The sequence below is a fragment of the Rhinatrema bivittatum genome, chromosome 3 (assembly GCF_901001135.1).
Source record: "Rhinatrema bivittatum chromosome 3, aRhiBiv1.1, whole genome shotgun sequence".
Classification (NCBI taxonomy): domain Eukaryota; kingdom Metazoa; phylum Chordata; class Amphibia; order Gymnophiona; family Rhinatrematidae; genus Rhinatrema; species Rhinatrema bivittatum.
In genome coordinates, this window is record NC_042617.1 from 14,809,084 (window position 1) to 14,821,386 (window position 12,303).

General features: G+C 46.8%; 1 protein-coding gene across 1 annotated transcript in view; it reads left to right on the forward strand.

Moving 5' to 3' along the window:
• DNAH8 (dynein axonemal heavy chain 8) overlaps window positions 1–12,303 on the forward strand; it is a 1,926,251-nt gene that overhangs the window by 710,188 nt on the left and 1,203,760 nt on the right. The window contains 1 exon segment of the mRNA XM_029592920.1: window positions 6,771–6,867. Coding sequence (XP_029448780.1) covers window positions 6,771–6,867 — 97 coding nt within the window.

Below are 12,303 nucleotides of genomic sequence, written 5' to 3' on the forward strand. Positions count from 1 at the left end.
ACAGGCCCTTCCACAAAACACCCGAAGCTTGATTCTTAATGGCTAAGATTTATTCACCGGGATAACCGATTGGGATTTTGACGTAGATCTCTCGGGGGGAGGGAAGGGGTGTGGGGTGGGGGGGAGAAACTTCATGGAGCAGGGAATGCAGTGGATTTGGTCCTGCGCAAGGGGTCTGTGAAGCCTGTAGGGGTACAGGAACCATGTCCCTTGGGTTTCAGAGATTACACATTGGTTATAGCCCCTCAGAGGGATGGATCGTGTCTGCTGTATTATAAAATGAAGTGATTACCGATTTGGTTTTTTTTCGATTTCTGTATTTCCTAAAGTTGTCTCAGTTTATATGTTTCCTGTACCATTTTTACAATGGAACTGCTATTAAGTGTATCACTCAATAAAATGTTTTGAACATAAATGGATATATTTGTAGTTATCTGTTTAAGTAGCAAGTTATCTGGCCGCATATGGCTGGATTACTTAAGACATAACCTATTAAATTAAAACATAGCCTATTATATTTTTAAGTTACTTGACTACATGTAGCCAGATAACCTTAGATGAATATATTCAGTGAGATGTTTTTCTCACAGGACAAGCAGGATGGTAGTCCTCACATATGGGTGACATCATCAGGATGGAGCCCAATCACGGAAAACTTCTGTCAAAGTTTCCAGAACTTTGACTGGCCCCTACTGGGCATGCCCAGCATGGCACCAACCCTGCAGCCAGCAGGGGTCCCCCTTCAGTCTTCTTTTTTCCGTGCAGCAGTAGCCTCATGGTTTAGGAGCTCTGAAGAGATTCCTGACAGGAATTTTCCTCACGGAGTTTATTAAACTTAAATTGCCCCTCAGGGGTCCCTCCTCTAACTTTTCTCAGGTCGCGGTACTCCGGTAAGTTTTTTTACCGTCTTTCGTCGATTACAGTCAAGTTTGGCCCTCGTGGCCTACTGACCGTCGACCTTACCACAGCTCGATTTTTTTCTATGGCCATGGCGTCGGGGTTTCGTTGGTGCCCAGACTGTACTCGTACCATGTCTATCACAGACCCTCATGGAGTCTGTGTAATGTGTTTAGGCCGTGAGCATGATATCCTGACTTGCACCAAATGTGCCCTCATGACACCAAAAGGTCGCAAAGCCAGAATGGAGAAGATGGGACTCCTCTTCCTTGCTCACACCCCGACGCCGTCCATCGCATCGATGTCATCGGAACCAGCACCGTCGAAGTCGCACCAGCATCGACCTACGTCCGGTGACCGTCCACCATTGACGTCTTCACGGCCATCAACTCCCATTACTCCCCCTCAAGATCAAGGGGATCGTAGGGAGAAACATCGCCATCGGCATTGTAAGTCTCGGACCGTCAAGGGAGCGAAATCATCGACCTCTCCACTGCCCGAGCCACCATCGAAGAAGCCCCGTCAGATATGGCACCAACCATTCCTGCGACCGGTTTATCGAGGCCACCAACCTGATCGGGGTTTGGGAGTCGCGATTCTGGTCCCTCCGACTGTGCCTCCACCTCCCTCTTCTGTCACGGAGCCGGGGCTGCTTGCTCTAGGTCTCCGAGAATTGGATTGGCTGGTCCAGGAGGCCATTGACAAGGCGAAACAACGGCTCCAGGTTCCTCCGACACCGGCACCGAGAGTGGAACCAGCCACTGACCTGATGACAGCAGCGCTGGCACTGCTGCTATCCCAGATGGAGGCGCTCATGGCCGCCCTTTCACCGGTGATTCCCGGGTCTCCGATGGCTCCGGTACACTCCCCAATGACAGCTTCATCGGGAGGAGAAACACCATTCCGCATTCCTCCTTCGGGAGTATTGCCTCAGCCATCAATGCCATTTCGTCCCTCGCCACCGATTCATTCATCGGGAGTGATACGCACATCGGCGCCATCGATGCCTTTGATACCGGCACCGATGCCTTCCAGACCATCCACGGTGCCCCAGGCGATTCCTTCGATTTTCTCTGAGCCTCAGCCGAGGCCTTTGGGTATCCAACCCCCTTCTCGTCCTACAAGTCAGTCTGCTGATCCTTATGACACCTGGGGTGATGATACTTCCATAGACACCGATGACTTACCTTCACCTCCCTCTCCTACTGAAAGTAGGAAGCGTTCTCCTCCAGAGGACCTCTCTTTCATTATTTTTGTGAAGGAAATGTCTGAGATGGTCCCTTTTCAGCTTCAGATGGAGCAGGATGATAGGCACCAGATGATGGAGCTCCTCCAATTCCTGGATGCACCTAAAGTGATCACTTCTATTCCCGTTCATCAAGTTCTTCTTGACCTCCTCAAAAAGAACTGGGAAAACCCAGGGTCCATTGCCTCAGTTCATAGAAAAGCTGACACTACCTATTTAGTACAGTCAGCCCTCGGCTTTCAAAAATCTCAGCTCGACCACCACTCAGTTGTGGTGGAATTGGCTCAAAAGAAAGCAAAAAGAATAAAGCCTCACTCATCTATCCCTCCTGTTAAGGAACACAAGTTCCTAGACAATATTGGTTGACGAGTGTTCCAAGGGGCCATGCTCATCTCCAGAATTGCTGCTTACCAGCTGTATATGACCCAATACAATAGGGTCATTTTCAAGCAGATACAGGACTTCTCTGAAACCCTGCCTGACCAATTCCAACAACAGCTTCAAAACCTTGTCAACAAGGGGTTTGAGGCAGGAAAGCATGAGATAAGAACAGCTTACGATATCTTCGACACCTCTACTAGAGTGTCTGCAGCTGCAATTTCGGCAAGACGATGGGCCTGGCTCAAATCTTCTGACTTTCGGCCAGAAGTACAAGACAGGCTATCTGACCTACCATGTGTAGGAGACAATCTGTTCGGTGAACAGATCCAGCAAATAGTGGCTGAATTAAAGGACTATCATGAGACCCTTAAACAGCTCTCATCGATACCTTCTGACTTCCCCTCAAGGCAGCCCTTTAGGAAGGACTCTAAGAAGTCGTTCTTCCGTCCAAGGAAATATTATCCTCCACCAGCAAGGTCCCGAACTGTGAGACTTTCTCAAAAACCTCAGCCTCACCAGACCCAAAAGCAAAAGCCGCAAGCAGCTCCCCAGCCGGGGCCTGCTTCAGGTTTTTGACTTTCAATTGGAGAGCAGCAGTCTGATTCCTCTGCCAAGCATACCAGTGGGAGGTCGATTGTGCCACTTTCACTGCATGTGGCAATCAATCACAACCGACCAATGGGTGCTGGCAATCATTGCTAAGGGTTACCACCTAAACTTTCTTGCTCTTCCACCGGACTCACCACCTCTACAAGCATGAAGAGTATCCGATCATTCTGTCCTTCTAGAGCAGGAGGTTTCCCTTCTTCTCCAGTTAAGAGCAATAGAACCCATTCCTCTTTCGCAACAAGGCCTAGGTTCTATTCCCGGTACTTTCTGATCCCCAAAAAATCCGGAGAAGTCCGTCCAATTCTGGACCTAGGTGCTCTCAACAAGTACCTACAGCGAGAAAAGTTCAAGATGGTAGCCTTGGGCTCACTTCTACCTCTTCTGCAAAGAGGAGACTGGCTCTGCTCTCTGGACCTTCAGGACGCATACACACACATTGCGATAGCTCCAGCTCATTGCAAATACCTCAGGTTTTTAGTAGGCCCAAAGCACTATCAATACCGTGTGCTTCCGTTCGGCCTAGCATCAGCACCACGAGTCTTTACCAAATGCCTTGTGGTTGTCGCAGATTTTCTCAGGAAAGAAGGTGTTCACGTCTACCCCTATCTGTGCGACTGGTTAATCAGGGCTCCAACCCAGCAAGCCGCTTGGTCGTCCCTCAATTTAACCCTACACACTCTAATTTCTCTAGGATTTCTCGTCAATTACAAAAAATCCTATTTAGTCCCATCTCAAACCTTGTCGTTCATTGGGGAAAACGTGGACACCTTGCAGGCAAAAGCTTTTCTACCTCAACAGTGAGCGCTAACCCTCGTGTCTCTCACTCACCAGTTGCAGTCTCAACATTCAGCAACAGCTCGCCAATTCCTCGTCCTTTTAGGATACATGGCGTTCTCAGTCCATGTCACACCAATGGCCCACCTGGCCATGAGGCTCATGCATTGGACTCTGAGGTCACAATGGATTCAAGCTGTTCAGCCTCTGTCGACCATTGTCCACATCACCGACTCACTCCGTCTGTCTCTCGCCTGGTGGACAAATCACAACAATCTCCTCCAGGGACTGCCCTTTCAAGTGCCAGATCCTCAACTCATTCTCACCACCGACGCTTCCAACCTCAGGTGGGGAGCCCATGTGGACAATCTACAGACACAAGGGTTTTGGTCTCCAGGGGAAGCCAAACAGCAAATAAACTTCCTAGAACTTCGAGCAATGCGATATGCTCTCAGGGCTTTTCAGGATCACCTATCAAATCACGTCATCCTGATTCAGACGGACAACCAGCTGGCCATGTGGTACATCAACAAGCAGGGAGGCACTGGCTCCTTCCTTCTGTGTCAGGAAGCTGCACAAATTTGGTCGGAAGCGCTCTCCCACTCGAAGTACCTCAGGGATTCCTACTTGCCGGTAGTGGACAATGTCTTGGCAGACAAACTGAGTCTTGTCTTCCACCCACACGAGTGGTCTCTCATCCCCTCGGTAGCGACTTCAATCTTTCACCAATGGGGATTCCCCCAGACAGACCTCTTTGCGTCCCCTCAGAACCACAAAGTCGACAACTACTGCTCCCTCATTCGGAGCGAGCCCTCTCAGCCCAGAGATGCATTCTCCCTCTCATGGGCAACCGGTCTGCTCTATGCATTCCCTCCATTTCCTCTTCTTTCGAAGACTCTCGTGAAGCTACGTCAGGACAAGTGTACCATGATCCTGATAGCAGCTCACTGGCCATGCCAAGTTTGGTTCCTATACTCCAGGATCTTTCCATCCGCAGGCACATTCCCTTGGGAATGGACCCGCATCTGATCACTCAAAACGAAGGATCCCTACGCCATCCCAATCTTCGGGCCTTGTCCCTGACGGCATGGATGTTGAAAGGTTAATCCTTCAACCATTTAATCTTTCAGATTCGGTTTCTCGTGTCCTGATTGCTTCGCGAAAGCCTTCCACAAGAAAATCTTACTCCTATAAATGGAAAAAGTACACATCATGGTGCACTTCGCAGTCCCTTGATCCCTTTTCCTGTCCAATCCCAAGGTTTTTGGACTATCTCTGGCATTTGTCTGAGTCAGGTTTAAATACTTCTTCAATCAGAATGCATGTCAGTGCAGTAGCCACCTTCTATAAAGGTGTCGGGGATATTCCTATATCAGTACAACCCCTCGTAACACGCTTTTTAAAGGGCTTGCTCCATATCAAGCCACCGTAACGTCCTCCGGCCCCTTCTTGGGACCTTAATCTGGTTCTTGGTCGGCTCATGAAACCACCATTCGAGCCTCTTCACTCCTGTGACCTAAAATATGTTACATGGAAAGTGATTTTCCTTCTGGCTATCACTTCAGCTCGCAGGGTTAGTGAGTTACAGGCCCTAGTTACCTGTCCGCCTTAAACTAAACTCCTGCAGGACCGGGCGGTACTCTGCACTCACCCTAAATTTTTGCCTAAGGTAGTTTCGGAGTTTCACATGAATCAATCCATCATACTACCTACCTTCTTTCCCAGGCCCCATTCCAATCCAGGGGAACAGGCTCTGCTTACCCTTGACTGTAAACGGGCTCTAGCGTTCTACCTAGACCGTACATTTGCCCACAGGAAGAGCACTCAGTTATTTGTCTCTTTCCATCCCAACAAATTAGGGCAACCTGTGGGTAAGCAGACTCTCTCCTCCTGGTTAGCGGACTGCATATCTTTTTTCTATCAGCAAGCAGGCATTCCTTTTCAAGACCGTGTTAAATCATACTCTGTGAGGGCCATGGCGACTTCAGTAGCACACTTACGATCGGTGCCGCTTCCTGACATTTGCAGGGCTGCCACTTGGAGTTCTCTCCACACTTTTGCAGCCCACTATTGCTTGGACAAAGCCGGAAGACAAGATTCCATCTTCGGTCAGTCTGTCCTGCGTAACCTGTTTCCAACGTGACATACCCAAACCCTTCCACCTGCCTGGTGGGGTTCAGGATGCCCTCTACCAAATTCCACCCCAGTTGTTGTGCCTGTTGCACGCCATTGGGTACATTTGGTGCATGTTCGGACATCCTCAGCTCGGTACTCACCCATATGTGAGGACTACCATCCTGCTTGTCCTGTGAGAAAGCAAATGTTGCTTACCTGTAACAGGTGTTCTCACAGGACAGCAGGATGTTAGTCCTCACGAAACCAGCCCGCCGCCCCATGGTGTTGGGTTCGCAACATTTTGTTGTTTTATTTTTCGGCACTGCCTGTAGCTATGAAATAAGACTGAAGGGGGACCCCTGCTGGCTACAGGGTTGGTGCCATGCTGGGCATGCCCAGTAGGGGCCAGTCAAAGTTCTGGAAACTTTGACAGAAGTTTTCAGTGATTGGGCTCCATCCTGATGATGTCACCCATATGTGAGGACTAACATCCTGCTGTCCTGTGAGAACACCTGTTACAGGTAAGCAACATTTGCTCTCTCACTGTATATCAGGAACAAGTTATCCAAATAACTTTAGCCCGATAACTTTGCTCACTGGCTTACTGAATATGGACCTCTTTATTTATTTATTTATTTATTTATTTATTTATTTATTGTTTTTATATACCGATCTTCCTACATTAGATGCAAATCAAACCGGTTTAATATACAAGTATGAAACATTTATATTTTATTTTTATTTTCAGCACCTTTGGACGAAAAGGTTTGTTTGCTGAAGGAAGCAAATCAGAAGATCATATTTCCTTGTTAATAACTGAATTGCATCTTGTAATTCCTAATGTGGTAAGTTTATTTTAATATGAGTTGGTATTATATAACTTCCATGTTAATGAGTTTTTTTGAGTTGGACTGAGTTGTATGAAATATATTGAGCTATTTATTGGTTCTACTGGATGGTTTTGTTTTGGAAATCCAACAGGGATAAATTGGTCCTTTATTGTTAGGCTTGCAATTGGGGGAGTGTTGGGAAGGTTGCAGCATCGCACCTTAAAACTCCAAAGAATGGAAGGGTCCAACAACAGCACAACCACACACACAAGCTCTCACTCAAGCACCCATTCACACCAGCTCTCACCCAGGCTTTCATTCACACCAGCTCTCACCCTGGCACCCATTCACACCCACAGACACAAGCTCTCACCCAGGTACCCACACACACCCACAGACACAAGCTCTCACCCATGCATCCATTCACACCGACAGAGTCACTTAGGCACCCATTCACACCCATAAACACTAGCTCTCACCCAGGCACCCATTCACACCCTCAGACACAAGCTCTCACCCAGGCACCCATTCACACCCTCAGACACAAGCTCTCACCCAGGCACTCATTCACACACAGACACACAAGCTCTCACCCAGGCACTCATTCACACCCACACACACAAACTCTCACCAAAAACTTCTTCTTCCTTCATTGCAGGGATGGGCTCCAGTTCTGCCGTGGCTTTACGCCGGCGGGCCTTCTTTTTTCGCCACCACGGGGATGAGCTCCCGTGGTGGCCTTGGTCGGGGTCGGGTTTCCTCTTCACTGCCACGGGGATGGTTTCCCGTGTTGCCTTGCTTCGTCGGGGTCAGATTTTCCTCTTCGCCGCCATGGGGATGGACTCCCCGTGGAGGCCTTGCTTGGTCAGGGTCGGGTTTTCCTCTTCACCGCCACGGGGATGGGCTCCCGTGGAGGCCTTGCTTTGTCGGGGTTCGACACTGCCATTCCTCTCACCCCACCCCCAGGCTATGTGATGCCTGCCTCCCCGGCCAATGAAAGGCTTCCTCCCTTCTTCCTACTCCCACTGGATGGTAGAAGGGAGGAGGCTTCTGATTGGCCTGCTTGGGGGCAGGCAGAATGAAGGAGGCTTCCCATTGGGCAGTGGAGGTAGGAAGAAAGGAGGCTTCCAATTGACCCGTGGGAACTGGAAGAAGGGAGAAGGAAAGTACAACGGGGCAGTGGAACACCGGGAGATGCGACACACCTGCCGATGTTTGGCAACACACGTGTGTCACGACACATCGGTTGAGAAGCACTGCTCTAGATTGTAGAAGGGCTTTTTTGTTTTAGTTGGAAAGGTAAGCCTTTCAAAAAATCCTTGCAACTTTTTGTTTCTTTCAATCCAGTGAAGCATGAGTTACCAATTCAAAAACAAACTTTATCTACATGCCTATGTGACTGAATTACTTTTTGCTACACATATTCTGGAAAGCATTTACTGACTAATATAAAAGCTCATCTGATCAGGCCAACATCAACATCAATAGCTCATCTTTGTACTACCTCAGTATAGGACATCTGCAAAGCAGCCACTTGGTCCTCTGTATACACTTTTTCCAAACACTTCTGCTTTGATTAAAATTACCAGTAGGATAGTTGTTTTGGCAGGTAGTTTTGAAAAACTTTTTTAAAATGAATTTCATCTCTCTTTAATGGATTGCAATAATCCTATTTGTTACAGGGAGTTAAATTCCCAACTTAAGAAAGGAAAGTTAAAAATTAACTCCTTGGCAACCATTTTTCCTCATTTAGAAACAGGCAACTGGCTAAAAGCTAATCTCCACATCCCTATTCATATGTGTCACAGGAAGGTCCTTCAATTTGCTCTGGGAAATCAACATTTTTAATAATGAGTTCTTCTCTTTGGTCTAGCAGCAGTTCCAATAGTATTCACTAAATACCAGTGGTGGCAGCCTATCTCAGAAAAAACAATATCCTGGAGTTTATTTCTTTAGACAATGGGTTAATATCAAGCAGATACTACACTACATTTGATCGTAACCAAAAGGCCGAGAAGCGATCTTATTCTTAATCCAAAAAAACAACATGCACTTTGTTCTAAACATGCTAAAGTTATGAGGGTCATTCTGAAGAAATTTCCCCTTAATCCCACACATTGCCTAGAATTCATGGAGGCTCAATCAGACTTCGAACAAGGAAAAGGTTTTCTTCCTTGCCAAAGAATGCATAGCTTGATAAAAATAATTTATGCTTTTTCAAGTTGTACAACATGACAGCAAAAATCTTCATGCAAATGCTAGGTGACATGGCAGCCACAGTTTATGTTACACCACTAGTATTGTTATGCATGAGGCAAGTGTAGCAGCACCTTAAATTTTATTTGAATCAGGACCTTCACCAGATCTCATCAAATCTTGTGTGCTACCTATAGTGGTGGACAAAGCAATCAAATCATCTTTAAGGTGATTTAAGGTGATTCAACATGTAATAACCAGATGCTTTGCCTAAGGGCTGGGATGCAGATCTAAATGATATTTATTCTCAAGGGACCTGGTCTACTCAAGAAATCAATCTCCACATCAGGATACTGAAATTGAGAGTCATATTTAAGGCTCTCATGGTATTTGAAAGCTGGATAAAACAATCAATAGTTTAGATTCAAAAGACGTCAAGAAGAAATGTTTTGCATTAACAGATAGGGAGACACAGGTTCTGTAAAATTATGCAAAGAAGCAGTCAACGTAAGGAACGTGGCAGTACTGAGCAACATCTCTTTTTTCTGCAGTTTATCTTCCAGGCAAGAACAATTTATCCAAGGACAAGAAGGATAATAGTCCTCACATATCTATCTACAGTCCCTGTAGATAGATATGTGAGGACAGGATCTTTCCCTGGTGAATCTACAGATTCACCAGGGAAAGATCCTGTCAGACAAATCTGATTGACTTTTTTGACTGGGTAACCAAGGAATTGGATCAAGGAAGAGCGCTCGATGTCATCTACTTAGATTTCAGCAAAGCTTTTGATACGGTTCCACACAGGAGACTGGTGAATAAAACGAGAAGCTTAGGAGTGAGTGCCGAGTTGGTGACCTGGATTGCAAACTGGTTGACGGGCAGAAGTCAATGTGTGATGGTAAATGGAACTCTCTCTGAAGAGAGAGCGGTTTTAAGTGGTGTACCACAAGGATCAGTGTTGGGACCGGTCCTGTTCAATATCTTTGTGAGCGACATTGCGGACGGGATAGAAGGTAAGATTTGTCTTTTTGCGGACGACCTAAGACCTGCAACAGAGTGGACACGCTGGAAGGAGTGGAGAGAATGAGACGGGATTTAAGGAAACTGGAAGAGTGGTCGAAGATATGGCAGCTGAGATTCAATGCCAAGAAGTGCAAAGTCATGCATATGGGGAGTGGAAATCCGAATGAACTGTATTCGATGGGGGGGGGGCAAGGCTGATGTGCACGGAGCAGGAGAGGGACCTTGGGGTTATAGTGTCTAATGATATGAAGTCTGCGAAACAATGCGACAAGGCGATAGCAAAAGCCAGAAGAATGCTGGGCTGCATAGAGAGAGGAATATCGAGTAAGAAAAGGGAAGTGATTATCCCCTTATACAGGTCCTTGGTGAGGCCTCGCCTAGAGTACTGTGTTCAGTTCTGGAGACCGTATCTACAAAGAGACAGAGACAAGATGGAAGCGGTACAGAGAAGAGTGACCTAAAAGGTAGAGGGTCTTCATCGGATGTCATACGAAGAGAGATTGAAGAATCTAAATATGTACACCCTGGAGGAAAGGATGAGCAGGGGTGATATGATTCAGACCTTCAGATACTTGAAAAACTTTAATGATCCAAAGACAATGACAAACCTTTTCCGTCAGAAAAAAATCAGCAGAACCAGAGGTCACGAGCTGAGGCTCCAGGGAGGAACCAATGTCAGGAAATATTTCTTCACAGAGAGAGTGGTGGATGCCTGGAATGCCCTTCCGGAGGAAGTGGTGAAGTCCAAAACTGTGAAGGACTTCAAAGGGGCGTGGGATAAACATTGTGGATCCATCAGGTCTAGAGGAAATGTATAAAGAGGAGGCAGCAAAACACTGCACGGAGCGGCAGTAGCCACAGAGGCATTCACGGAGCGGGATGCCAGTGGCCAGTGGTTGGTGTTCCACCTTCACGGAGCTGAAGGATGGAGGGCTGCCATCTCCAAATTAAAAAAAACCAGGGATGGGCAAGAGTATGTAAAATTAACGAAGAGTTCATAAGCTATAGGTATTACCAATTATTAGGTTTATTCAATATTTGTTGATAGATAGTGTGGCTTTCAATGCATACTTCACTTTCAATACATATCCAACATAGCTCTCTGCTTCAACAGCAGGGGAGAAGAAAAACTAATACTTCACGCATAGCTAGCATAGCTCTCTGCTTCAACGGTAGGGGAGAAGTAAAACTAATAGCTCACGCATATCCAGCATAGCTCTCTGCTTCAACGGCAGGGGAGGAAGACCGACACTTCACTTTCAATACATATCCAGCATAGCTCTCTGCTTCAACGGCAGGGGAGAAGTAAAACTAATACTTCACGCATATCCAGCATAGCTCTCTGCTTCAACGGCAGGGGAGAGAAGTAAAACTAATAGTTCACGCATATCCAGCATAGCTCTCTGCTTCAACGGCAGGGGAAAACTAAAACTAATAGTTCACGCATATCCAGCATAGCTCTCTGCTTCAACGGCAGGGGAGGAAGACCGACACTTCACTTTCAATACATATCCAGCATGCTCTCTGCTTCAACGGCAGGGGAGAAGTAAAACTAATACTTCACGCATATCCAGCATAGCTCTCTGCTTCAACGGCAGGGGAGAGAAGTAAAACTAATAGTTCACGCATATCCAGCATAGCTCTCTGTTTCAACGGCAGGGGAGAAGTAAAACTAATAGTTCGCGCATATCCAGCATAGCTCTCTGCTTCAACGGCAGGGGAAAACTAAAACTAATAGTTCACGCATATCCAGCATAGCTCTCTGCTTCAACGGCAGGGGAGGAAGACCGACATTTCACTTTCAATACATATCCAGCATAGCTCTCTGCTTCAATGGCAGGAGAGAAGTAAAACTAATACTTCGCGCATATCCAGCATAGCTCTCTGCTTCAACAGCAGGGGAGAAGTAAAACTAATAGTTCATGCTCATCCAGCATAGCTCTCTGCTACAACGGCAGGGGAGAAGAAAAACAACCAATAAGGGCTGAATAACATAGTCTGGGTAAATAAATAAGTATGGGTGTAGCTTGCTTATTGCGGCGGTTACTACCCCTAACTAATCAAGCTTGATATTTCACTTGGATGCAGCTCCATCACTGCTCTCTGCATTAATGGTGGGGGTGAAAGGGAAATAGAACCAAAGGTTACTTGGAGCCAAGAGAAACAGATAAGTATGAGAAAAAAAGAAGTGTGAAGCTTGCTGGGCAGACTGGATGTGCCGATTGGTAT